The 26,214-nt window shown below is 34.3% G+C and overlaps 3 protein-coding genes across 4 annotated transcripts in view; all 3 read right to left on the bottom strand.

Moving 5' to 3' along the window:
* LOC123312493 (GRIP and coiled-coil domain-containing protein 2) overlaps positions 1-9,490 on the bottom strand; it is a 56,303-nt gene extending 46,813 nt beyond the window's left edge. For both annotated transcript variants that reach the window (XM_044896944.1, XM_044896945.1), the window contains exons 1-2: positions 9,403-9,490; positions 6,097-9,329 (exon numbers count right to left, since the gene is read on the bottom strand). In XM_044896944.1, coding sequence (XP_044752879.1) covers positions 6,097-9,248 — 3,152 coding nt within the window. In that variant the 5' untranslated portion in view covers positions 9,249-9,329; positions 9,403-9,490. The remainder of the gene's footprint in view (positions 1-6,096; positions 9,330-9,402) is intronic.
* Positions 1-26,214, bottom strand: part of LOC123312503 — a 416,804-nt gene that overhangs the window by 163,596 nt on the left and 226,994 nt on the right. The window lies entirely within an intron of this gene.
* LOC123312510 (mediator of RNA polymerase II transcription subunit 20) lies at positions 18,585-19,316 on the bottom strand. The gene has a single exon (XM_044896975.1). The coding sequence runs from the start codon at positions 19,272-19,274 to the stop codon at positions 18,648-18,650; it is 627 nt and encodes a 208-aa protein (XP_044752910.1). The 5' UTR covers positions 19,275-19,316; the 3' UTR covers positions 18,585-18,647.

Here is a 26,214-nt window from a genome sequence, read left to right as displayed (position 1 = left end):
TGAAACAGTTAACACCTTTTAAAAAGAATTTTACCATTGCAAAAAATACTTGAGAGATCATCCTGAAATTTTGGTCATGCGGTCCGATAAGGGTAATGTTACGGTTGTTATTGATAAAGATCATTATTTGAATTTGTCCTATGACATATTGAATGATAGCAAGTATTACCGATTGCTTAGTAGGGATCCCACATTGACTTTTCAGGGTAAAGCTAATAACATTGTAAAAGATTTAGTTCATAAGGGATATATCTCATCTAGTCAAGGCAAGGCACTCTATAATTATAATGCAGTTCCAGCAAGGTTTTATGGTCTTCCTAAGACACATAAACCTGCGGTGTTTGTAATTTATTTATTTATTTATTTATTTATTGAACAAGGAATACAAACAGGATATACCCATGAACAGTATTCACATTTTAACATAATAAAACGAAATAACCAGTGATAAACTAATTAACAAAATTTAGATTCAATTCATCATACAAAAACAAGAGAAGAAAAAAAATGGATTTTACATTGAGAGGTAGTATCTTTTGAGGAGCAATTTTGAATTTAGAACATTACCGTGAAAAATGTCAACGACCTCTTGAAGTTCATTGCAGGCACGGAGCATTCGAAATAGAGGTTGATTTTTCGATGCATTGGTTCTTCTTAAAGGAATGAAAAAAGTCTCGAAAGTTCTGAGATTAACTGCTGGTACATTTAAGCTAGCAACTTGCAACAAACTCGGTACCTGCAACTCACCGCTCACAATTTTTTTCATACAGAGAAAATCGTTCACTCTACGCCTGTCCTGAAGGGATAAAACATTGAAATGTTTACGTGCCAGACAATAAAAGTTTTCATTTTCGCAAACAGTAAAATTACATTTTAAACTTAAAAATCTTAGCATTTTGTTTTGGATACGTTCAATTCTATTAATATGAATATTATAGTGGGGGCTCCAGATTACCGAAGCAAAACTGACCCTACTGAATACATAGGCGTAGTAAACACTGAGGATTGACTTATAGCTTTTGAGAATTCTGCATTGTCTAAATAGAAATCCGAGCATCCTGTTGGCGTTGTTAACAATACTATCAATGTGTGGAATAAAGGTGAGTTTCTGATCAAGAATTAAACCCAAGTCTCTGACTTGATCGACTCTAACTAAAGCCGAATTGCCAATATGATATGGAAAGAGTATAGGAGTTTTTACACGATAAAAAGAGAGTACTCGACATTTCGACACATTGAGATGGAGCTGGTGCTGGCATATGCCACCCGATTTTGAAAAAAAGATATCCATTTGTTTCCATAAAGATTGACATGTTATCAGAAAACTGAAAAGGTTGTGATTACCTAACCTTGTAGCATCCAAGAAAAATTGGAGTTCAGTATGCATCAGTCAAAGGCAAAATGTGGACCTACTTTCTTTTATGGAACTTTAATAGCAGAACGTTATGAAGGAGAAAGCATCATGCGTTTTTATAGCTGAATTGAATTTTAATAAATTGTCCAATAGCTATTTTCATGTATTTCAGTTCTTTTAGTTTAGTCATGGATTTTCAGTAATGACTGAATCAATTCAATATTTATAGAGAATTAATAAATATATTATTGAGATTCTTACTGTGATTTATTCATACGACTGAAGTAGCTAGAACCTTCTTACAAAAAAAACATAATACAACGATCAATTCAAGATTCATGTCTCTTACGTATGAAAATAGTGTACGGTTAAAATTTTTACGAAGAATTTTTCTAACCTCCTCAGATTGTTTGGATTCTTGTCATCTTACTCAATGAAAGAAATGCTTTTCGAACGTTGGGTGAAATTTACAGGTAACTTTTTTTAAAAAGTGCCTTTCAGTACAAAATTACGATATATAGGTTAACGTCATCATTGTTTACATTTTGGGAAGATGAAGTAATTCAAGAAAAGACATTCGTTCAGCCACCGAACATCAGCCTTCAAAATTTCATAGCCTACTTGACGACGAATTTTTTTGAACGCACGTTATATCTATTATACCAATATTAATAACACGCGTTCTAGACTACGACAAGAAATGAAGCCAAATCGTTGGGAGGAATCCACTTGTACGCATGCGCGAATTAGAAGTTCGAAAATGACAATCAAAATATTGGTTAGGTTGTTTTCATATTTGATGTTGAATGATTGAATGAATTCGAATGATGATTTATTTCAAATTGTTGTACAAATTTTGAGAAGAATTTTATGTGAGGCGAAAGTTAATGAATATTAAATTCATCGAGTATGTATCCGTTTTTTTCAACTTTCAGATGAAACAACGAAAAGAGATCAAACCAAATAAGTGCATAAAAACTATTCATCCAATATTATTATGATTTGTGAAATAATAATTAAGTGCCTAAAAGGAATGGTATTGTCCATACTCAGTAAACTCAAGAGTGACATAATAACAAGTGCGTTTTATATTACTGTTTCAAACGAGTTTCAATTATTGCGTGTACGTGTAAACATCATACTTATCTCACCTCCTGAATTTCCCCTCTTGTGGAAAAAAACTCAATACTCAATAAAAAATATTTTTGGGTCAACGTGCTCATTAAAAGAGCCATGCTTCAATAGAATCCATACAATAATCAATTTGGCAATAAGAATATTTAGAAGATGAGAAACTGGTAGATATTAGTAACTACAGTTGAGCTTTATAGATATAGATATCGATTTAGATGTTTCACTATTTCAGTGCCGAAAAAAACAATCATAAATTGAACTAGAATTATTACCTCAACTCCCAACTGAATTTCATGACAATAACAGACTTTTCAAGATACAATGCAGATAATATACAATAGTGAACAACCTAGAAAAATGTATTCACATTCCTACATTTTGTTGATTCAACATAATTTTTGTTAATCTCCGCACTCCGCATTTCTGTGGAAAACACATAATATTTCACTATTGTTATGAATCCGGGCGTCTAGTGCTGCAAAATGATGAAGTTTCATGAATTTTGACTTCTAATTATTGAAAATGAACGATGAAATACAAATTACTACGTAATGCAAACCTGAGTTTGAACCTGATTCAAATTATTATCAATATATTGTAAGGTTAAGGTCGAAAATATTCGAATGGTTGTGAAGTAAAATCATTTCATTCCTGTCAGTTCATAAATCGATGTATCAGAAAGAGACAGAGCTAATCAGGTATTTTTATTCTTAATATTTCTGCACATGCGCAGAAGTCGATTCCGGACACGGGCTGGCTTCAATTTTCGAAGTCCCATTATCGATATAGAATATAATAGATATATGGCTGTCATATCCAAAAAAGAAAAAGAGAATTGAATACTGTGATAAGACCACCTGATGAATAAAATAAAAAATAAGAAATTTGTTTGTTGTTCAGTGTTTGTTAAACCTTGGCTTTCACCATATATCTATTATACCAATATTGATAACACGCGTTCTAGACTACGACAAAAAGTGAAGCCCAATCGTTGGGAGGAATTCACTTGTACGCATGCGCGAAGTTCGAAAATGACAATCAAGATATTGGTTAGGTTGTTTTCATATTTGACGTTGAATGGAATGAATTCGAATGATGATTTATTTCAAATTGTTGTACAAATTTTGAGAAGAATTTTATGTGAGGCGAAAATTAATGAATATTAAATTCATCGAGTATGTAGGTATCCGTTTTTTTCAACTTTCAGATGAATAAACGAAAAGAGATCAAACCAAATAAGTGCATAAAAACTATTCAACCAATATTATTATGATTTGTGAAATAATAATTAAGTGCCGAAAAAGAATGGTATTGTCCATACTCAGTAAACTCAAGAGTGTCATAATAACAAGTTCGTTTTATATTACTGTTTCATACCAGTTTCAATGATTGCGTGTACGTGTAAACATCATACTTATCTCACCTCCTGAATTTCCCCTCTTGTAAATCTACTCAATACCCAATAAAAAATATTTTTGGGTCAACATTTAATGTTATATGTAGTTATCTCTATATATCAATAAAAGAGCATCTATGGTTTAATTCAAAATGCTTTATTGTTCAAACGATCGCGCCAAATTGGACAATTCTTTTTTGTTGTGTTTATTATTGTTAGGGCAAGGTTTATATAACAAAATATTCCCAAAAAAATTGTACAGAACAGAAAAAAAATGGATTGCTTTTTCTTACGACCAATCGAGCAATCACGATGAGTTAGTTATTATTATCTACCCTAGAAATAATTTAAATGGCAAAACTAGGTTTGCCGGGTCAGCTAGTATTATATATAAAAGCACAGAGTGCTCATTAAAAGAGCCACACTTCAATAGAAGCAATACAATAATCAATTTGGCAATAATATTATTTAGAAGATGAGAAACTGGTAGATATTAGTAACTACAGTTGATATAGATGTTGATTTAGATGTTTCACTATTTCAGTGCCGAAAAAAAACAATCATAAATTGAACTAGAATTATTACCTCAACTCCCAACGGAATTTCAAGACAATAACAGACTTATCTAGATACAATTCAGATAATATACGATAGTGAACAACCTAGAAAAATGTATTCACAGTCCTACAATTTTGTTGTTTCAACATAACTTTTGTTAATCTCCGCACTCCGCAGGTTTTCTGCGGAAAACACATAATATAAAGTTTCATGAATTTTTACTTCTAATTATTAGAAATCAACGATGAAATATAAATAACTACGTAATGCAAACCTGAGTTTGAACCTGATTCAAACCAATATCAACATATTGATAGGTTAAGTTCGAAAATATTCGAATGGTTGTGAAGTAAAATCATTTCATTCCTGTCAGTTCATAAAACGATGTATCAGAAAGAGACAGAGCTAATCAGGTATTTTTATTCTTAATATTTCTGCACATGCGCAGAAGTCGATTCCGGCCACGGGCTGGCTTCAATTTTCGGAGTCCCATTATCGGTATAGAATATAATAGATATATGGCTTTCACTTATCATAGTTTTTCTGTGATTTTAAATTGTAAGAGCATGCTTCGAATTTGTGTCAGGAACAATTGTTTTTTAGTATTGAGAGAATAAACACCAGAATTTGTAATATTTTATTGAAGTAAACAGAAAGAGATCCAATTTTTGCACTATGCATGGAAAATCCAGATATCCATTTATGAATAATATTATATTTATGAGAGGATAACCTCAAATTCTGTAGGTGGTTTTGAAAATCTTTTCTTGGTGTGTGTAGGATGTCCCAAAGCACAACCTAAAATTATTGTCATATATACAGGGTGTTCGAAAACAAAGATATAGACCAAAGTTACACTTTTTTAAATGTACCACCCTATATTGGAGCTCAAAAATGGAATGGCAAGCTCAAGTTATGATGAGTTTCTTCAGATTAATTTATAGCTCAGAAGCACCCTTTACGAGATGAAGGAGGAGTTTTTTTAAATAGCACTTAATAAATAAACTAGTTACGCCAGCGATACAGACAGAATTTTTTCGAGTAGATATGTTGGCTTCTCCTACATATAAAAGAAAATTTCAACTCCGGAATATACAGAGTGATCATAATTAATTTTCAAACATCAACGAAAACTTTCGTATTTCAAATGGCACACCCGGTAGTTCTATATCTCGTTGAACGTATAAATTAATTTCGAAAGTATCTCCATAAAATTTTCCCACATCTAAACCTGATTGTTTCTGAGCAATTTTCGATTTTCAATTCAAAACTGGGAAACCATTTCGCCATTATCTCGTAAATGGTCCTTCTAAGGTATAAAGTGATCTGAAGAATATCATCATAATTTGAGCTTGCCATTCCATTTTTGAGGTCAAATACAGAGTGTTACATTTAAAAAAAGTGTAACTTTGGTCTATATTTTGACCCTGTATATATGACAATAATTTTAAATTGTGCATTTGAACACCCTACACACAACACAAGAAAAGATTTTCAAAATATCTTTGTTTACTCCCTCAAAATGAGCGCCGCGTCTGGAGTGGGCCACCCGGTATATAGCAAGAGAACATTTGATGAAGAACTCAAAAAGTTGACAAGCATTATTGATTGCTAGATATAACTGAAATGAGATAATAAGCAAGGAAATTCTTACCTAAAGTCATTAATTTCTGAGTTGAGAACTTGGATTTGGGATAATAAGCTACACACATTTTCATTCAGTTTCTCCTCAAGTCCAATATCTCGATTCTGATTCTGCCTGAGAACACTTTGTGCACGAATTTTATAATTTTCGAAGTCCTTGTTCATTATTGAGAGTTCCTCCTCCTTTGAAGATAACATTTCTTGCAATTCTTTATTATTTTGTTGGATATTCAAATTTTGTACTTGAAGATTTTCCTTCTCTTCTCTCAAAGAGTCTATGATTTTTTGACGCACCATTATATCACTTGAAAGCGAGGTATATAACTCTTCGTTTTGTGATCTGAGGATTTCAAGTTGTTGAAGAAGGTTGGCAATGTTTTCTGTTTTATGTTTGAGGATATTGTCTGTTTCTGAAAGTTTTTTCAAACAAGCACTCTTCTCATTCACAGCAGCATTCAAACTGCTTTCATAAAACTCAATTTTTTCCTGTAAGTCATTTTTTTGATTATCTAGAATACAGTAAGATTGTTTTTGGCAATCAATTTGCTCCTTCATTTTAGCAATTTGTTCATTTTTTCTCTCTAATTTCAAGGAGAGATCTTTTATACTTTTTTCATAATCTTGCATTTCTAAATTGAGGACTGTGTGTTTTTTATTTTCATTTGTAAAATGTTTAAGGGAATTTTTTGTTTTCCTATGATTTTCCATTTCAGATTTGAGTGCGAATTCCTTGGCTTCTAAATGTGATTTCAATGCTAATAGTTTCGTTTCACACTCATGCTTTGCTACTTCATTACTTTCCAATTCTTTACGTAATGTTTGAACTTTTACTGAAATTTGTTTTTTCCACACATCAGCTGCTAATTTTTCTTCTTGCAGAGTAGTGATTTCACTCCTCAGTACTGATAAGATGTTATCTTTTTCCTCAATTGTTTCCTCACTTGCTGCTATTCTTGTCAAACATTCCTGACATTTTTTATTCCTTTCAACGAGTTCATTATTGATACACTCATACTGTAGCTGAAGAACTTTTAATTTTTCATATGCATTATTTAATTTTTGATGTAATTCCACTTTTACTAATTTTTCATTATTAACTTCATTTATTTTTTCTTTCAATTTGGCCTTCAACTTAATAGCTAAATTTTTTAGTTTTCCATATTTCTCTTCCCAAGACCCTTCCAAATCCTTCAACCTATCCATTTCTTCTACTTTTGATACAGTTGATGTAGACATATTATCAATTTCAACATTCTCAAAATTTGAATTGAGTCTTTCTTTGAGCAACTCTAATTCATTTTTCAAATCTGTTATGATTTTTTCTTTTTCAAGAATATTAAAATTTAATTCTTTAATTGTTTCCTCTTTTTCACTTATGTTATTCACATTTGAATTGGCTTGTGATTCATAAACTTTAATCTTTTTCTTCATCTCTGTACAGTGAGCTTCTAGTTTAGACACATTTTCACCTCTTTCTTTCAGTTCTTGATTCATTTCATTCATTTCAGTTAGAAGTTGGGAGTTTTCAGTTTTTAGAAGAAGAATTTTTTCATCAAACTCTTTTTCAGCTATGAACTCATTTTCAGTTTGAATATAAGCTTCATTATATTTTCTACAATTATTCATTTCCTCAGTTTGCTCATATTTTGATAGCTTCACATTGAGATTACTGTTATTATTCGTCAGAATTTCAATTTCTTCTACAAGTTTTAACATCTCCTCACCAGATTTTTCTGCTAATTGTTTCTCTGTTGCTGAAGACTTTTCTAACTCACTTAGAAGTTTCATATTTTGCTGGTACATATCTTCCATCTTTAATTTCTGGTTACTTAACATCTCTTTCAGCTTGGTGATTTCTTCAATAAGAGAAGCCTTTTCCAAATCATATTTTTCGATTATTGTTAGGAAACTTTCAACTTTCTGTTTCAACTCGTCAGTTTTCTCCATACTCAATAAAATAAACTGGTCAGAACAGTCTTTCTCTTTCATTACACATCTATGTAGTTCTTCTTTTTCTACAACTAACTCTTTTATTTTCATGTGAAGACTCAACAACTCTTTTTGGAACCTATTTGTTTCAAGATCATTTGCAGTTGTCAGATGCTTTGTTTTATTCAGTATAATTATGTTATCCCTTTGACTTCCTTGAGAAGTACCAATTAATGTTGAATTCCCTACTTCTACAACATGTATATCTTCTAAATCCTTACTTTTTTCATCATCTGTTTTATGTACTTCCATTGGTCTCATGAATTGCTCATTCAAATTTGCTAAGCGCAGGTTTTGGGTTTTCAAATGTTCATTTTCCTTCTGAAACTGGCCCAAAAGTTTCAAGAAATTGTTAGAAGCAATGTACAATTGATCTTTCCAGTCTTTTACTTGGTTAACATACATTTTGAATTGTTTCAATATAAGTTCCCTATCATTCTTCAATTCCTTCACGTTCATTGCTAGTTTAATAATTTTAGAATGATAAACCCTCAGTTTTTCCTTGAATTTGTTATTGAGATCGTATGAATCACAATTTTGACTGTTCCCTTGGTCTTCACCATTATCTTCCACACTTTTCATTTTCTTTATTTCATCTAAACTGATTCGCAACATTTTTTCCAACTCTTGAATTTTTTCGTTTTCTTTTGTAGCACTATTCAGCACGTTATTTTCCTCTAATTTCAAGAGTTGTTTCTGTTGGTCCAAACCAATTTCATTCAACTGCTCAATTTGCTTTTCCAAAGATTCTAAATGGCTGATAAATTGTTCATTATCATCACTTAATCGTTTTACTTGCTTTTTCAGAGCCACATTTTCATTGTCCAAATTAAATAAATCAACCTCAGTTTTTTTTTTTTCTTCTATATATTGATTTAAGGTAGTCATAAGAGCATCATTCTGCAACCTCAAATCTTCTATATCAGAAACAAGGTTTGCTTTTTGTTGAGTAAACATTTCAATTGATTCTTCATAAGAAGGGCTAGCTTTTCGTATGTTAATTTCATGTTCCAATTTTGCTTTCAAGTGTTCTATTTCCTCTTGCAATATGCCCTTACTCTGTTTGGCTTTTTGTATAATAGATAAAAGAGCATTACATTTGGTGACCAACTCTTCCTTACTCAAATCTTCAAAATTAATTTTTTTATCCGACGATTTATTATTTTCCATCATTCACACGATGTAAACTTCATATATATAAATTTTTGTGGTATCCCATCGGATTGAAACACACTCAAATGAGGGATTTCAAATCTGAAAAGGAACAAGGAACCAAAGATCAATTATTAGGTAACAGAAAAGTTCATTGAAATTAAGGTAAACTTACTATGATATAAATACAAAATGTATACTTTTGTACTAATGATAATATAATTTATAATTGAATTAGTGCCCATTCACAACAGAGACTCAGAGACACAGATTACAGAGTAGAACCAAGATTAACCTTCCTCTCAAAGATTATAGAGTTAGGTCTATAATCTTTGCTTCCTCTTTGGTAGAACAGAGATGAGTTGCGCATAAAGTAAGTCATGGGTCTGTTCTGTGGAGTTGCGCACGTAAGCAGAGACTCTATGCACGTAAGCCTGACCCCAGAGACAAGAGAAAAGTTCCCTTTCTCTATGCCTGACCCCATTGAACTCTATAGAGTTCAATGCCTGACCCGTAGGCACAGCATGTGTGCCCGTAGGTAGCATTGAACTAAAGAAAAAGAAAGTTCTTTAGTTCAATGCAAAGATTATAGAGTAGTTCTCTATAATCTTTGGTTCAATGGTAGTTAGAGATCTACGGCCTGACCTGAACCTCTTTGCCTGAACGTTAACGTGACGTGAACGTAACGTGACAAAACGCCGAAATAGTTATTTTCCTATCAAGTGCGGAAAGTGATACTTGCCCGCACGAAACTGCCGTTGCCCGAACGATGCGAAGCAGAGTTCGGGTAAGCAGTTGAGTGCGGGCAAGACACTTTACGCAAGAGTTAGGAACAATATTTTTTCTACAAGCGTTTGAAATATATAAATATATCCATTTCACGAATCAGATCATATCTCATTTGATTAATTCATATATAATGACAGACGTAATTCTGCATGTCATTACTAGCTTGCGTTCACAAACTTACTCTGAGCAAGCTCTGAGTAAGCTCTGATTACTCGAAGCGTTCACAAACGTACTTTTAGTTCCTCAGAGTATGCTCTCTGAGCATGACCATACTCATACTCTACTCTCGGAGTAAGTTTATGAACACACCCCTATGGGTTTCTCATCGTTGACGTTCTATGCATAGAAACATGATAGAATTTAATTTACTCTATAATATTTGCGTGCGGGAAAAACCCCTGCTAATCCATTCCCGCACGCAAATGCGTGCGGGAAAGAAATAGCAGGCGTTTTTCCCGCACGTTTTGGGAAAGTGACTCTTTGCAACTTGGAATGAGTGCGGGAAAAAGCTTGAACGCGCACGCTTGTAGAAAAACGCCTTTTCGGGTTAGGTAAACCACAGCCGTCTATAAAGACGGCTATGGGTAAACCATAGACATAGAGACATGGACTGTGCCTTCCCTTTATATCTATGCATGAAATACGGGCTGTGGTCCGTATATACACTTTGGTTTCTTCTGGTTAGTAAGTTGGCGGTCCGTATATGCAGAATTCCTGACAATTCGGTTCAAATTCTGTCACCAGAGTAACCGCTCTGGTAACTTTCGGTTACCAAATGTGTATATACGGACCATACGTACGGTCAAAAAAAGTGACAGAGAGAAAAACACGTCGGGAAGGCAGTTGTCTTTTTCTAGAATTTTGATTGGTCTACACTCACCTCTATGCATTGAACTAAAGAACTTTCTTTAGTTCAATGCCTCTATGTGAACAAAAAAGAGAAAGGTATATCCCGACGAGCTTTTCTCTCTTTCTAATAAATAGCCAATTTCATGCTGGCATTGCTCAGTCCATGTCTCTATGTCTATGGGGTAAACGAACGCCAAGGTTAGGGATCGAATGAACCCGAGTAAGTTTCCGAAAACGTCTAAATAGGCCACTCCAACCAGCTGTCAGATAGACGTCAAAATAAGATTAGAGAGATATGGAAGCATTGAACCACAGAACACTAATATATTGATTGATTGAACTAAAGAAAGTTTCAATGTATGGAAGCATACTTAACGTCATGCGGTAATAACGTCAAGCGCTAATAACGTTACGGCGCATGCGTATTTCCATTTTTCAGCGGGCGGTATTAACGTTACCGCATGCCGTAATTAGAGAGTTGAAGTCAGTAATCTGATAACACAGTAATTTAACTTAATCCTTTTGATAACTTTCAAATCACTGCTGATTTCCTATAATTTTCGTTCATTATGAGAAAATACCATAGACTTAATAAAGCGTATATATTATTATGTCTATGGATAATGAACGAAAATTATAGGAAATCAGCAGTGATTTGAAAGTTATCAAAAGGATTAAGTTAAATTACTGTGTTATCAGATTACATTCAGTACATAAGGAAATGGCTGAAACTACACTGCAATTCTGATGTCTCTAACACTTGAGCATTTCATTGATAATAAAATACTTCCAAGCTGAAAATTCTCTTTATTAGGCATATAAATCATTACAACATCAATATTCCAAATGTTATTCCAGCTGTCGGAGCTCAATATTAGATAAAAGAGACTTCACGCGAAACGAAAGCAAAATCAAATTGATAGGTTATGTTTAACGTCTGACGTTTCATGATGGCAGCACTTGTTTTGACAGAAATAGGTTATGTTTTGAAACAGGGGCCTCTTAATTGACATTGAGACGATTTTTTTTTAAGAGAAAAGTAGCAGAAGAGACGAAATGAGTTCCTCAAGAATAATCTAATAACCAAAGTTAAAAGTGTATATCTTCAATTAATGGGTCACATGAAAGGAAGAGTCGAATGAAAATAGAAATTTCCTTCCTAGTGTTTAATTCTGAGTACCTATTTCAATCCCATATTGATGATTATGAACTATGTAACTTGTTTTCAATAGGAAATAAAAGGGTTCAATTCCAGCTTTTTTTTATTAAGACTAATAAAAGTAGAAACATCTAGATTGGACATTGGCTTATGGCTTGATGGTAGTAAAGCAGTACACATACACAAATAATTCTACGTTATCTCTACATATCCTCCAGGTGATATTCCAATTTTTTCTAAGTAACTATAGGTCCATGTCCATAAATTTTAAAATTATGAAAGCATCACTGTGAACAGGTATTTTTCAATACAGTTTAATTCAACTCCACAAACAAAAATTCCTGTAGATATGCATCCATATAAACGCACATAATCCACAAAAACAGCATAAAATCAACCCAAAAAGCATTAGAAACCTATATCGACAACAAACTTTGACATTTACCGATCATGTTGCTTACGCTAATAACGTAAATTCGTATCTTCCATACGACTAAATTCCGAGCCAGATAGCGCAAGACGTTATTCCATTACCGCATAACGTTATTAGCGTACGTCGGCGTTGTACGCTTCTTCCATATCTCTCTTAGAGAGAGTTCAATGACTATAAATGGGGAGTCACTGTAGGCTGTGGTTCCTTCTGGTTAGTAAGTGGGCGGTCCGTATATGTCGAATTCCTGACAATTCGGTTCAATATCAGTCACCAGAGTAACCGCTCTGGTAACTTTCGGTTACCAAATGTGTATATACGGACCACAACAGGCATGGTATGCAAGAAAGGGTCTCGAAAATCTCCTCGTAGTGATCGGAGGAGGTATTTGGTGGTATATAGATATTAATAATGTAAAAATTTGAACGTCGAGTAGTCAACCTCAACCCGATCACATCGACCCCGGGGAAAACAGCACTCACGGAGCTGAGATCAAGTGGGGAAGCCAAAAGATTTGAGCACACTGCAATCAGTGCACCACCTCCCCTCGTTTTACCTGTGAGGTCAAAGTCTCGATCTTTTCTAAACAGAACGTACCGCTCGTTACAAATTTCAGAATCTGAAATCACAGATAACAGAATCATATCTGAAATATCAGACGACAACCAGGTTTCTGTCAAGCATATGACATCGAAATCACATTGGGCATAGACATATAGACATGGACTGTGCCTTCCCCATAGACATAGGGGACCTTCCCCTATGTCTATGGGGAAGGCACAGTCCATGTCTATATGTCTATGCCCAATGTGATTTCGATGTCATATGCTTGACAGAAACCTGGTTGTCGTCTGATATTTCAGATATGATTCTGTTATCTGTGATTTCAGATTCTGAAATTTGTAACGAGCGGTACGTTCTGTTTAGAAAAGATCGAGACTTTGACCTCACAGGTAAAACGAGGGGAGGTGGTGCACTGATTGCAGTGTGCTCAAATCTTTTGGCTTCCCCACTTGTCTATATGTCTATGGCCTTCCCTTTCTATCTATGCATGAAATACGGTCAAAAAAAGTGACAGAGAGAAACGCACGTCGGGAACATTGAACTAAACTTTCTTTAGTTCAATGGTCGGGAATGCAGTTGTCTCTTTCTAGAATATTGATTGGTCCACACTCACCTCTATGTGAACAAAAAAGAGAAGGTAAATGACCGACCATCATTTCTCTTTCTATAAAAAAAGCCAATTTCATGCTGACATTGCTCAGTCCATGTCTCCACAGATTACAGAGTAGCATGTCTCTATGTCTATGACATTGGGAAATGCTATCATATACCTCAAAACTTTTGGTTCTAAGTCCCCTCACGTTCTGATAAAAAAAAATTAAGTTTGCTGAATGGGCTGCAGAAAAATTTGCGGAAATATTTTCCCGCCATAATTGTTATTTAGGAGCAAAAATAGATGACTTATGTACTTTCAGTTTTTTTTAATAAATTGGACATTTTACGGCATCCCATACAGCATGACAACTGTCAGTCAAATTAGCATTAATACAATGGGCAAGTTTCCTAAAACTCCAAAACCGAATTTGAGATTATTTATGGAAAGCCTTTTCCACTAGTTATACAACACGTAAAATATTCGCTTCAAAATTCAGACATTTCAGAAATACACCCTTCGAAACTTCGACGGGCGTGAAAGCTTGTGACGTAGAATGCCTTTATTAAAGTATAGTAATTTTTCTTACTTCGACAACACTGGAACCGATCAAGAAGATATCCACAGATTACAAAAAATTATTTCTGTAATCTGTGTCTATACCTTCTTAAAACTATGCTTAAAACCGATGGCATTCTGTGTCATTGTTTGTTTTTCTTGTCAAAAATTGATTTATTACGTCTATGGTGATCAGAAAACTTTCATGACCATTACTGACACAAATGGACGTTGCCGGATTGTAAAAATGACGTAGAATGTTCATAAGAGAGCACTTCTGAAATCAGAATTTTCGTAAGCGAATTCATACAAAATGCAATATGATAAAATTCTAAAAAAATATATTTCGAGATATTTGAGTTATAAGGATTTTTATGACATATATTTTGAAATTTAGGAAAATACCCCATTGCTACATTTATGAAATGAACTGGTACACTCATTCAAAATATGATCTCCCGCACATTTTGGACAAACAATTTTGCGAGAGCAGCTTAATCGCCTGTGATTGAAACCACTGCACCTATAGCAAATCCTCACATCCGTAGCATCATAATTTACAAGAGTTTTCCCCGATCCATTATCGAAACATGAGTAGCAGCATCTACCTCGATTAGTGACTGGAATATGCTCGGATTATTGTGCGTCGGCCAGGTTTTCAGGATCCTCAAAAGGAATGAATCAGATAATACATTGTTCTGTCCCCTCAAAAATTTCAACATATCTTCATCTGAGTAATCCTCCACAAGACCTACCTACCTAGATTTTAATCTTGGGTAGAAATCTTTTAACATCCGGAATTTTGTAGTCCGTGGCGAGTTCTTCGTTAGCTAGTTCTGAATTTCTTGGCATCGTCAGGGTCGTCACAACCAATGAGAATGCCACCGTCCTTAATCTGCTTGATTTGAGAAACCTTTAAGCCCAACTGGACCGGATCAATATTCTTCATTATGTCCGGTTTGGTTTTTGAGTTCGCCTGATCTGAATCCTTGGGTTTAACCACAATGATCGATCTCGTCTTGACAACATTTGAGTACGAGGGAACATCGTCTACGGCCTTAGAGGGAAGGAAATTCTTGAAAATGTTTCCTCAGCCTGAAGCGAGATTCCATCCAAAAGTTCCTTGAACCTGGTTTCAAATTCTTCAAACATTCGGTTGAGTTTACCCAAAAGCGGATTTAATATATAAGCTAGGTAGGCTATAGCCTACGGCGGCGAATTTTCGAAAGCGAACTTTGCCAGATTGATTTTTGGAGTAGTATACTGAGTCGCATTAAAGCTGTCAGTAAAAAACTACAACAAAAAGAGACAGATATTGGATTGGTCACAGATTTATACAAATCTCTAATCTCCTTTATTTCATCTTCCCGTGATAACTTCTCAATCTATGAACAAGAGGCCAAGGCGCTGATTGGTAAGGAGACCTTTACTGCGACCTATACCATTTCGATGAGAGCGATGATGATGATGATGGAATATTGTTCGGTGTTAGGGATGATTTCAGAATAAATGTATTCCTTACAATGGTGGATCGATTAGTCTCGGAATTGAACCGTCGAAAATGTGCGTACGACAGAGTGTTCGAGATTTTTTACGTTGTCTTCAAATTTCGCGAACTCTCCGGCGGTGAAATAAGGAAGGAAGGGTTGAAATTATGTGAAGTTTATTCACAGGATATTTCTGACGATTTAGTAGAAGAGATATTGCATCTCAAAGAATATTTGGCACAAGATGACGAAAAAAATGTGAATATGTGCAACTGGATTAGAGATCGGAATCTGATGGATATTTTTCCTAATATAGATATCATTTTAAGAATTTATAAATCAATGGCAATAAGCAAGTAATTGTTCTTCAGAACGTTCGTTCTCATGCTTGAAACGAATAAAAACATACCTACACTCCAGTGTGTCCGAAAGCAGATTGAACGATTTGGAAATTTTAACAGTATATAGAGTCTGAAATTACAAATTCCATTTCGTTCGATGATGTGATCAAAATTTTCGTTGAGAAAATATTCAGACGAAAAGTATAATATGATTTTTATTTGTTTGCATCTCATAAAATACCTGTAGAACTTTATGTATCAGTTCTTATTATATCGTTGGAATAGAGTTTTTATGTATCAGTTCTTATTATATCGTTGGAATAGAGTTTTTATGTATTCTATAAAAATAAAGGTTGGCATTCGTAAGTATTTTACTTTTTACCCATTCTTAGTTTTTTCAAAAATACAGGATAGGCGGCAATTTGGGTCAGCCTATAGGCGGCACATTTGTAAATCCGTCTCTGAGTTTACCATCAAAAGGTGCGTTCATATATGCTCCTCGTATTTATTCCGAATTTTATAACAATTAGGACTATACCAATAAAAACCGGGGGATTTCAAACATTGTAACTTATCAGCGGAGATTCCAACATGGCCTGATAAGTCTTCGCACACGTGCCGGAGCACAATATGCTGGGAGATTTGTGGCGATCGAATGATTCATTACAATGGCCGCAAGTAGACATCTTTCACGGTTTTGTTCCAACCAGTGAGATCGGAAAAATAATCAGAAAATATAAATAGGTAACTCACAGTAACCAGCTGATATGGTACGGGCACGTCCAGAGAATGCCGAACACAAGACTACCTAAGAGAGTGATGGAGTGGATACCTATGGGACGAAGGAAAAGGGGGGAGACCAAGAAAGACATGGAAAGAGGGTGTATCGAGGGCTATGAGCGAGAGAAGCCTTACAGAAGATCAATGCAGTGACCGAAGGACGTGGAAATTGGGCATCGGACAACGTCGCAAGACGTTTTAAAACCGAATATATATATAACTCACAGTAACGCCGCAAGACAGCGTGAAAATTGAATTAAGTTGCCACATAAAACGTTCACAATATTCAAGTTAATTGGAGAGCACACTCAGACACTTCTTGTCGAAATAACATATGATCTCTATTCAAAAATAATTGCTCTAAGTGGTAGCGGCTAGAGGGGTAGTGATATCGAATTCATTTTTTGACCCGTCCGAGCGTTTTTCCCATCTCAAAGATCCAAATTCGGCGTGTGAAAGTTATTGATGGAATCCTGAGTCGCTCTGTATAATAATAAAGCGATGCCTGTATAGGTAACCAATATCCAGAGCGACCTTTTCATTCAATAAATATTGTGGGGATATAAATAATTTCGAATTTATTTTGTGTTCTTTAATGTAAGCTATCAGGGGTATTTTTGACTTTACATAAGGTGATTAATTTCAAAATTCAATTGATTTTTTTTTAATTGTTTCTTTTAGTCAGATACCATAACATTTTTTTTTTCATAATTTTTTTTGACATCTTTGTGGGTACTTCCTTTGGGAATGTATTTTCCTGTGTACTCCTTATTTTGAATAAAAAAATAAATAATTTTTTGAGCAATTTTCCAAAGTCGCATCTCAAAGAATTGGCTGATATTTTTTCAAGTTTTTTCAAGTAAATATCAGTATCACAAGATGAAGTGAATTGACTATTCAATCGATACGATATAGAACTGACCCAAGAAGATTTAGATATTCTGACCAAAGATACCTAAAATCTTAGGTACTGACGTATCTCAACTTGATACTCTTTGGTACAACGCCTCTTGACATATGTTATCAATATTGGTATAATAAATATATAAATGTTATTGTGGTACTGAAGGAAATAAAAAAGCTGATGAACAGAGATAAGAAATATTCAGAATTTCTAATCAATTCTTCCAAAAACCATACTAATTTTATCAAAATTTTTACTTCACATAAAAATTCTTTAGATGATTTTGCCTTCTCAAAAAGAGAAGGTAAGTTTCAAACTTTATGTTGGGCATAAACTTCTGTCTGAAGAAACTTCCCTAACAGTTTGAACTAGCTGTAAACAGAGGTTTCTCTACATATCGTTGGAACTAAAAAAAATAATATTTCACGTGGATCTATTGAATTCACCTTTGTCCCTCAATCTTGACCTTTACAAAAGCACAAGCACATTCTGAATTGCAAGTGAAAGTAAAAAAAAGGTGTTTCACAATGAATAGAAAAATCACCAATAATTTTCCTCTGAAAAATGTGTGTGGTATTAATCCAGAGTTGAATATCGAACCCACCGTCAGTTCCGATATTCCTGAGCAGTACTGTCAGTATCTCAGAGACAATGCCTATTGGCCCAGTCATTCGAGTTCTATTGATTGCGGGCAAGTAAAACCAGCAATATCGGAACAGGCCTCCAGTTCACAAAATAAATTTCTTTTCTTCAATTACTTCTGTCAAATTGTCAGCTTTAGCTATGAGAAATTGCCTTCAAAAATCAAAATTGTCAGAATAGATCTTTTCATCTCAAATTACATATTTTCAAGGAGGTTAGTCAATATAGAATAATGATCACTGGAAAAGCATTCACTACAAAATCATTCGAAAAACAATGTAATTTTAAATTGAATAACAGATAAATTCAACTTTATCTTTGAATGCTAAGATCTAACATTATTGCCAGATAATTTCCGACATATCATAAATTGATCTAAATATTGATGTATTGTATCTATGGGTGTATATAATTCTTGCATTCTATTTTGTAAATATGTGGGTGGGGTACTCGAAACGCAAGGTCCAAGAAAACCTTGTAGAAATTCCTTTATCAGTTCCCAACACAAAGCAGGGACAACGCAAGGTCTATATTCCACTTCAACAAGGACCCCCTTAAAATTGGCACTCACTGTAATTGTTCCAAGTTTCACACAAAAGTCTCCTATCTCATAGCGAGGGCCTTTTGATTCAGCTTTAGTTTGCTTCTTTGATGTATAAAAACTTGACATTTTCATCATTAGAAGATCAAATAAACCATCAGTCACTAAAGGTATCGTTTTTGTACCAGTTTCAAGTATTGAAAAAACAGTAGCTGGTTGCTCAGAGTTATGAAGAACGTGAACAGTTCTTTGATGTCCTAATTGTTGTACAGAGGAATAGGTTTCACAGTCAACTAGAAAATGTCCTTGTTGAACTGCACCCAAAGCAGTTAATCTTTTCGAGAGCAACTCGATAATTGCCGGTCCAGTTTTATTTTCTACAGGAAATTGTTGAAGAATAGTAACACCCATATTTTAGTATATATAGCACAGATTAATCGATTTCAAGCGAATAACCAATGATAACTGCGGTTATTGCTGGTTTTGCCCTTGGTTATGTCCCTTCCGTAGATATCTACGGTCCCTTCACAACTTCTAACCTCACTACAATAACCAGAAGTTTAACCCAGCTCTCGAGTATGGTTATCTCCGGTTATCTGCGGTCCAAAATGATGACGTTGAAGGGCTATTTCATGACGTCACGACATTATAACCAATAATAAACCAAAAGCGCTTGAATGCAGTTGGTTATTGTTGGTTATCTTTGGTAATTACCAATGATGACCAGGTTATTCGCTTGAAATCGATTATTACAGATGTAGAGTTCCATCTCGGAGGAAAGAGAGCGAGTAGACTTTGCTCTGATTCGTAGATAGACATAGATCTACGCTCTGATTGGACGGTATTGACGTAACAGATGGAAAAGATGCGATTCTGGAACATTGAACTCTATGGGTTCCCATAGAGTTCAATGTTCTGGAACGAGCCAAGACAGAGACAAACGAGATGGTTAACTACCTGCCATAAGACGTTTTCGGAAACTTACTCGGGTTCATTCGATCCCTAACCTTTGCGTTCGTTTACCTAACCCGAACATCTAACCCGTGTTCGGAAACATAGACATAGAGACATGGACTGAGCAATGCCAGCATGAAATTGGCTATTTATTAGAAAGAGAGAAAAGCTCGTCGGGATATACCTTTCTCTTTTTTGTTCACATAGAGGCATTGAACTAAAGAAAGTTCTTTAGTTCAATGCATAGAGGTGAGTGTAGACCAATCAAAATTCTAGAAAAAGACAACTGCCTTCCCGACGTGTTTTTCTCTCTGTCACTTTTTTTGACCGTATTTCATGCATAGATATAAAGGGAAGGCACAGTCCATGTCTCTATGTCTATGTTCGGAAAGTACGGAGCTGCTACCTCGATCACTGACTCGGGTTGATTTTCCGTAACCCTACACAAAAGCAGGGTCGTTCGAATCGCTAGAGTCACCGCATGTGCACTGCAGTTTAGTTTTGTATCTGAAAAACGCGGGAATAAGCTTTCTACTCTTATACTCAATATTTATGGAAATAGAAGAGAATTCGGCTCAATGTGAAATGTGTGGTTTCATTAGCTAATTCCACTATAGCTGCAATTTTCCTCTTGCTCCTAATTTTGATAAATAGATATTGATATTGATCACTTGAAGGTCACACTACAAATTATAAGATATGGCAAACGCCAATAAATTCAAGCAAAGCATCAGAAAATCCAATTATTAATTGGGAACAGAAAACCAGAAAAACTTACTGGGAATAAAATAATTATATATTTGGTTATTTATTTATTTATTATTATTATTAAATTACAACACTCAAGCTAGCAGCCCCTCCCAATTTCGGTAAAATCTTGGTTATTGTTTTCTCTGCAAGATTGCAAGAAGATTCTTACGACCAAAGATTATAGAGATTATATAGATCTCTATAATCTTTGCTTACGACTTTTTCTTATAAACTCTGTTTATGCATCAAGCAAATGTGTAAAGTTTATAATAAATTTGAATGACGTTTTGGTTATGTTATTCTTACGACTGACACTTCCAAATCCTAACCTGATAAGTTCGTGAACTTAGAACCGGGTCAGTGATCCGAGAAGATCCGTCACGTGACCTCAATGGATCGAGTTAGTAACCCTGAGTAAGTTTCCGAAAACGCCTATAGATATACTAACCTAACATGGATGAGCCATAGCCATAGATTACAGAGTGGCCATAGCCCTCTTAAACACAGGTGTGTTAAGAGGATGTGGATGAGCCCTCCCATATTGGAGCTATGGAAGAATGTGTTGCCAGCGCAACTAAGAGAGAGATAGAGCTAGTAGTGGCAAAAAGCCCGCAAATTCCATTCAAAATGCATTCAATTCGTATGGAAATCTGTTATTTCTGCGTTTTTCATGAGAATTCTAGAAGCAAACATGAACATTTCTGAGCGTATGCATTCCTAAATGATTATTTGTTTTTATAGGTGCAAAAATTAATGATTGAAAGCGCACTTTTCATATGAAAATTCAAGGAACTTAGCAGGAAGAAAAATATAAATCCTATTACGATCGCACTAATGGTTTATTTAATGAATTTGACTGAATACAGAGTGTTTCAAAATTTAATACAATAAGTTTAGGGGTTTATTCTCTTGGGAATTTTTAGGAAAAATGGTCATACACACATAGGACCTCAAACGCGAGCTGTTCGGTTTTGAAAGTTATTTTTCTGTTTGTTTTTTATAACCCCTGCCATTTTTTAAATGCTTGGCTGAAATTTGGAATATGCTTCAAGCTGAAGGTTTTACATAATCGGACATGTCAAAAATTAATGAAAATCTACAGGGTGATATTTTTTCAGAGGTCGTTCACCATTTATCTTTTCCAGTTTATTTGACTTTAGCTAATAATATACTACGAACTAAAAATGAATTCACCGTTTCATTTGCAAACTTTTTCAACCCTCCACTTTACTTCTGCTGCTATTATCAAGACAAAAAACAGAAAGTTTGTACAGGAAATATAACCCCGGAATTGAATTTTTAAACGCATTGTATAATCATATATTAGTAATTGTGATCTCTTTCAATATAGTAATCAATATAATAATAATGAAAATGCAACATTTTGAATATAGATAACTTTTATTTGCATTAGAAACTGAATTACATGACATTCACCAACACAGCAGCATCTTCAAGTAAATGAAGATATACTTTTATTTGTATTTAAAAATTATATCATTCTGAAATAACATTTACTACACAATCAAAATTGAAAATGAAAACAATTTCTTAGATTCAACAAGTATTAAACAACATATTTATTAGTACATATAAAAAAGAATAGAATGACAAACCGGCCTGGTGAGAAAGTTATTTAAATGATATTTATTTAAATCTTATACACTCATGAATTATAAAATAAATGTTAGTTTTGCATTAAATGGTTGTTCTTTAAAATTACCAATTCCTGATTCTAGATCAGAAACTTAAGTTAATTGAAATAAATAAAAACTCAGATAAGAAAGATACATAGGAAAACTTACTTGTGGAATTTAATATTCTCGCCCTTCCTGAATCTTTTAGTACAGTTAATGGCTGCACAAGATTTCACCATTATGGTGCATTATGGTCCTATTTAAACACTTTTATTTGAAAATACTCCGAAAATCGCACAAAAATCACAACAACAACAACATAAACACTATGCTACCTGCATAGAACTAATAACTTCCAATGGAAGCGGTAAAGGAAAGAGAAACGTGTTGCCTAGAGAAAGATAGAGCTAGTAGTGGCAAAAAGCTCGCTAAAAGCGTTGTTTACTAGTGTTTATGTTGTTGTTGTTGTGATTTTTGTGCGATTTTCGGAGTATTTTCAAATAAAAGTGTTTAAATAGGACCAATACATAATGGTGAAATCTTGTGCAGCCATTAACTGTACTAAAAGATTCAGGAAGGGCGAGAATATTAAATTCCACAAGTAAGTTTTCCTATGTATCTTTCTTATCTGAGTTTTTATTTATTTCAATTAACTTAAGTTTCTGATCTAGAATCAGGAATTGGTAATTTTAAAGAACAACCATTTAATGCAAAACTAACATTTATTTTATAATTCACGAGTGTATAAGATTTAAATAAATATCATTTAAATAACTTTCTCACCAGGCCGGTTTGTCATTCTATTCTTTTTTATATGTACTAATAAATATGTTGTTTAATACTTGTTGAATCTAAGAAATTGTTTTCATTTTCAATTTTGATTGTGTAGTAAATGTTATTTCAGAATGATAATTTTTAAATACAAATAAAAGTATATCTTCATTTACTTGAAGATGCTGCTGTGTTGGTGAATGTCATGTAATTCAGTTTCTAATGCAAATAAAAGTTATCTATATTCAAAATGTTGCATTTTCATTATTATTATATTGATTACTATATTGAAAGAGATCACAATTACTAATATATGATTATACAATGCGTTTAAAAATTCAATTCCGGGGTTATATTTCCTGTACAAACTTTCTGTTTTTTGTCTTGATAATTGCAGCAGAAGTAAAGTGGAGGGTTGAAAAAGTTTGCAAATGAAACGGTGAATTCATTTTTAGTTCGTAGTATATCATTAGCTAAAGTCAAATAAACTGGAAAAGATAAATGGTGAACGACCTCTGAAAAAATATCACCCTGTAGATTTTCATTAATTTTTGACATGTCCGATTATGTAAAACCTTCAGCTTGAAGCATATTCCAAATTTCAGCCAAGCATTTAAAAAATGGCAGGGGTTATAAAAAACAAACAGAAAAATAACTTTCAAAACCGAACAGCTCGCGTTTGAGGTCCTATGTGTGTATGACCATTTTTCCTAAAAATTCCCAAGAGAATAAACCCCTAAACTTATTGTATTAAATTTTGAAACACTCTGTATTCAGTCAAATTCATTAAATAAACCATTAGTGCGATCGTAATAGGATTTATATTTTTCTTCCTGCTAAGTTCCTTGAATTTTCATATGAAAAGTGCGCTTTCAATCATTAATTTTTGCACCTATAAAAACAAATAATCATTTAGGCAATGCATACGCTCAGAAATGTTCATGTTTGCTTCTAGAATTCTCATGAAAAACGCAGAAATAACAGATTTCCATACGAATTGAATGCATTTTGAATGGAATTTGCGGGCTTTTTGCCACTACGAGCTCTATCTCTCTCTTAGTTGCGCTGGCAACACATTCTTCCATAGCTCCAATATGGGAGGGCTCATCCATGTTAGGTTAGTATATCTATGACTACCTGCTAAAAGTTTGTCACATTCTAATTCTCCATCTCTCTCATTTTTTCGGAAAGCATTTGTAGAGGCGCTGCATGCAGTATCTCGCAAAAGCGCGGAAATTTGAACTGACGCATTGCCGATTTCATTCCGTTCGAAGAGCCAACATTGTTTTATGAGAAATTTTGCATTTTTGACGAACGGAAAATTTCCTATCTGATAAATATTGCCTTCATTGACAAATTTTCATCAAGGAAAATTTTCAGATATCAAAAATGCAAAGTTTCTCATTTATTCACTAAGGAAATAGGAAATGTAAAACTACATCAGTAAGATTCATAGCTATATTTCAACTTCAAACATAAAAAAGTCCCATCACAATTTTAGTAAAAAACAATTCAGTAATGAACAGATATAGGTATATCCCAACAAACACAATATACAGCAACTGTACAAATACTGCACAACAAGTGCCACCAGAATGCAGCACAGAGATTGCTGTACTGAAGCTGCACAGTTTCTGTTTTGATAATTCTGCATTTTCAAAACGCTGTTTTTTATGTACAGTGACTGCACAGTTTCTGTAATGATAATTCTGCATTTTCAAAACGCAGTTTTTGATGTACAGTGACTGCACAGTTTCTGTATTGATAATTCTGCATTTCAAAACGCAGTTTTTGATGTAGAGTGACTGCATAGTTTCTGTATTGATAATTCTGCATTTTCAAAACGAAGTTTTTGATGTACAGTGACTGCACAGTTTCTGTATTGATAATTCTGCATTTTAAAACGCAGTTCTTGATGTAAAGTGACTGCACAGTTTCTGTATTGATAATTCTGCATGTTCAAAACGCAGTATTTGATATACAGTGAATGCACAGTTTCTGTATTTGCAATTCTTCATTTCAAAAATGGAGTATTTGATATAGAGTTAATAATAGAATCTATAATAATTCATAGAAATTCCTAAAACTTAAGCATATACCTTCTTCAAGAAGTTGAAAATTCGATTATGAAGGTTAAAGAGACATTTCATTAACGGATTTAATTCAATAATTGAAGACTCCTTTCATTACCAAAATATGGATTATACCCATGGTAGAAGAATACTTCATCTCACCATGGTGGTACCAGAATTAGCCGAATGATGGCATCACTGCTCTTGACGGTTGCTACGGTTGCATACACGTCTATTGCGGTGCAGCATACGCCAAACGATGGCGCCACCGGCGACGCACTACTCTATATCCTCTACGTAACCGGCGTTTATAGCAGGCATGAACTACGCTGCTTTGACGATTGTCGTAAGTAACTCCCACAGAGTACAGAATACAGAGTGCAGAGTACAGAGTACAGAGGTTAGGCTACATTCACAATCAATTCACTTCACGGGCCGAAGTGCACTTCGGCACGTAAGCTTAGCAGATGGCGTTCTCCGTTACCATTCACAATGAAATTCAAGATAAAATTTTTTGCAAGTTGCAAACTATCACTTCGGCAAAGAATTTCGTGCCGGCTATAGATGATGCTGATGCTTATGTTTTGATCAGTTACATTTTTGATTCATTTGAGTATTTGGTTCCAAGGTTATTGCGAATGGTAAATTTCGTGCCGAAGTGCACTTCGGCCCGCGAATTGATTGTGAATGCAGCTTAACTCCTAGGGTTCATTAACCTCCACCTCTAACCTCTAGAGCAGGGTTTCTTAACCGGTGGTCCATGGACCCCTAAGGGGTCCATTTAACAAAAGTCGGGGGTCCATGACCATTCTGTCTCAACATCAAGTTTGAAACTGATGTATATTAACTACAATCGTAAATAATAAAATCTGGCAAAATCCAAATCTCGTTCTTTTTATTTTTTCAGAAAGGGTCCGTGAGCTCTGCGAAATATTGAAAGGGGTCCATAGCTAGAAAAAGGTTAAGAAACCCTGCTCTAGAGCAAGCCATTCCTCAAATAGCGTGAACTCACCCCTGCACCTACTGCCAAATATCAAATGAAATTGAAAATTTCCGATTTGCAGAATAGATTTTCTGTTTATAACTAGGAAATTTCTCTATTATATTATAGGATATTGTTACGTAATTGCAAGTTTCGATATAGTTTCTACACAGTGACTGCTACAT

This window comes from Coccinella septempunctata, chromosome 4 (assembly GCF_907165205.1).
Source record: "Coccinella septempunctata chromosome 4, icCocSept1.1, whole genome shotgun sequence".
NCBI classification, from domain to species: Eukaryota; Metazoa; Arthropoda; class Insecta; order Coleoptera; family Coccinellidae; genus Coccinella; species Coccinella septempunctata.
The sequence above is the reverse complement of the archived record's forward strand: the minus strand, read 5'-3'. Positions and strand labels throughout refer to the sequence as shown.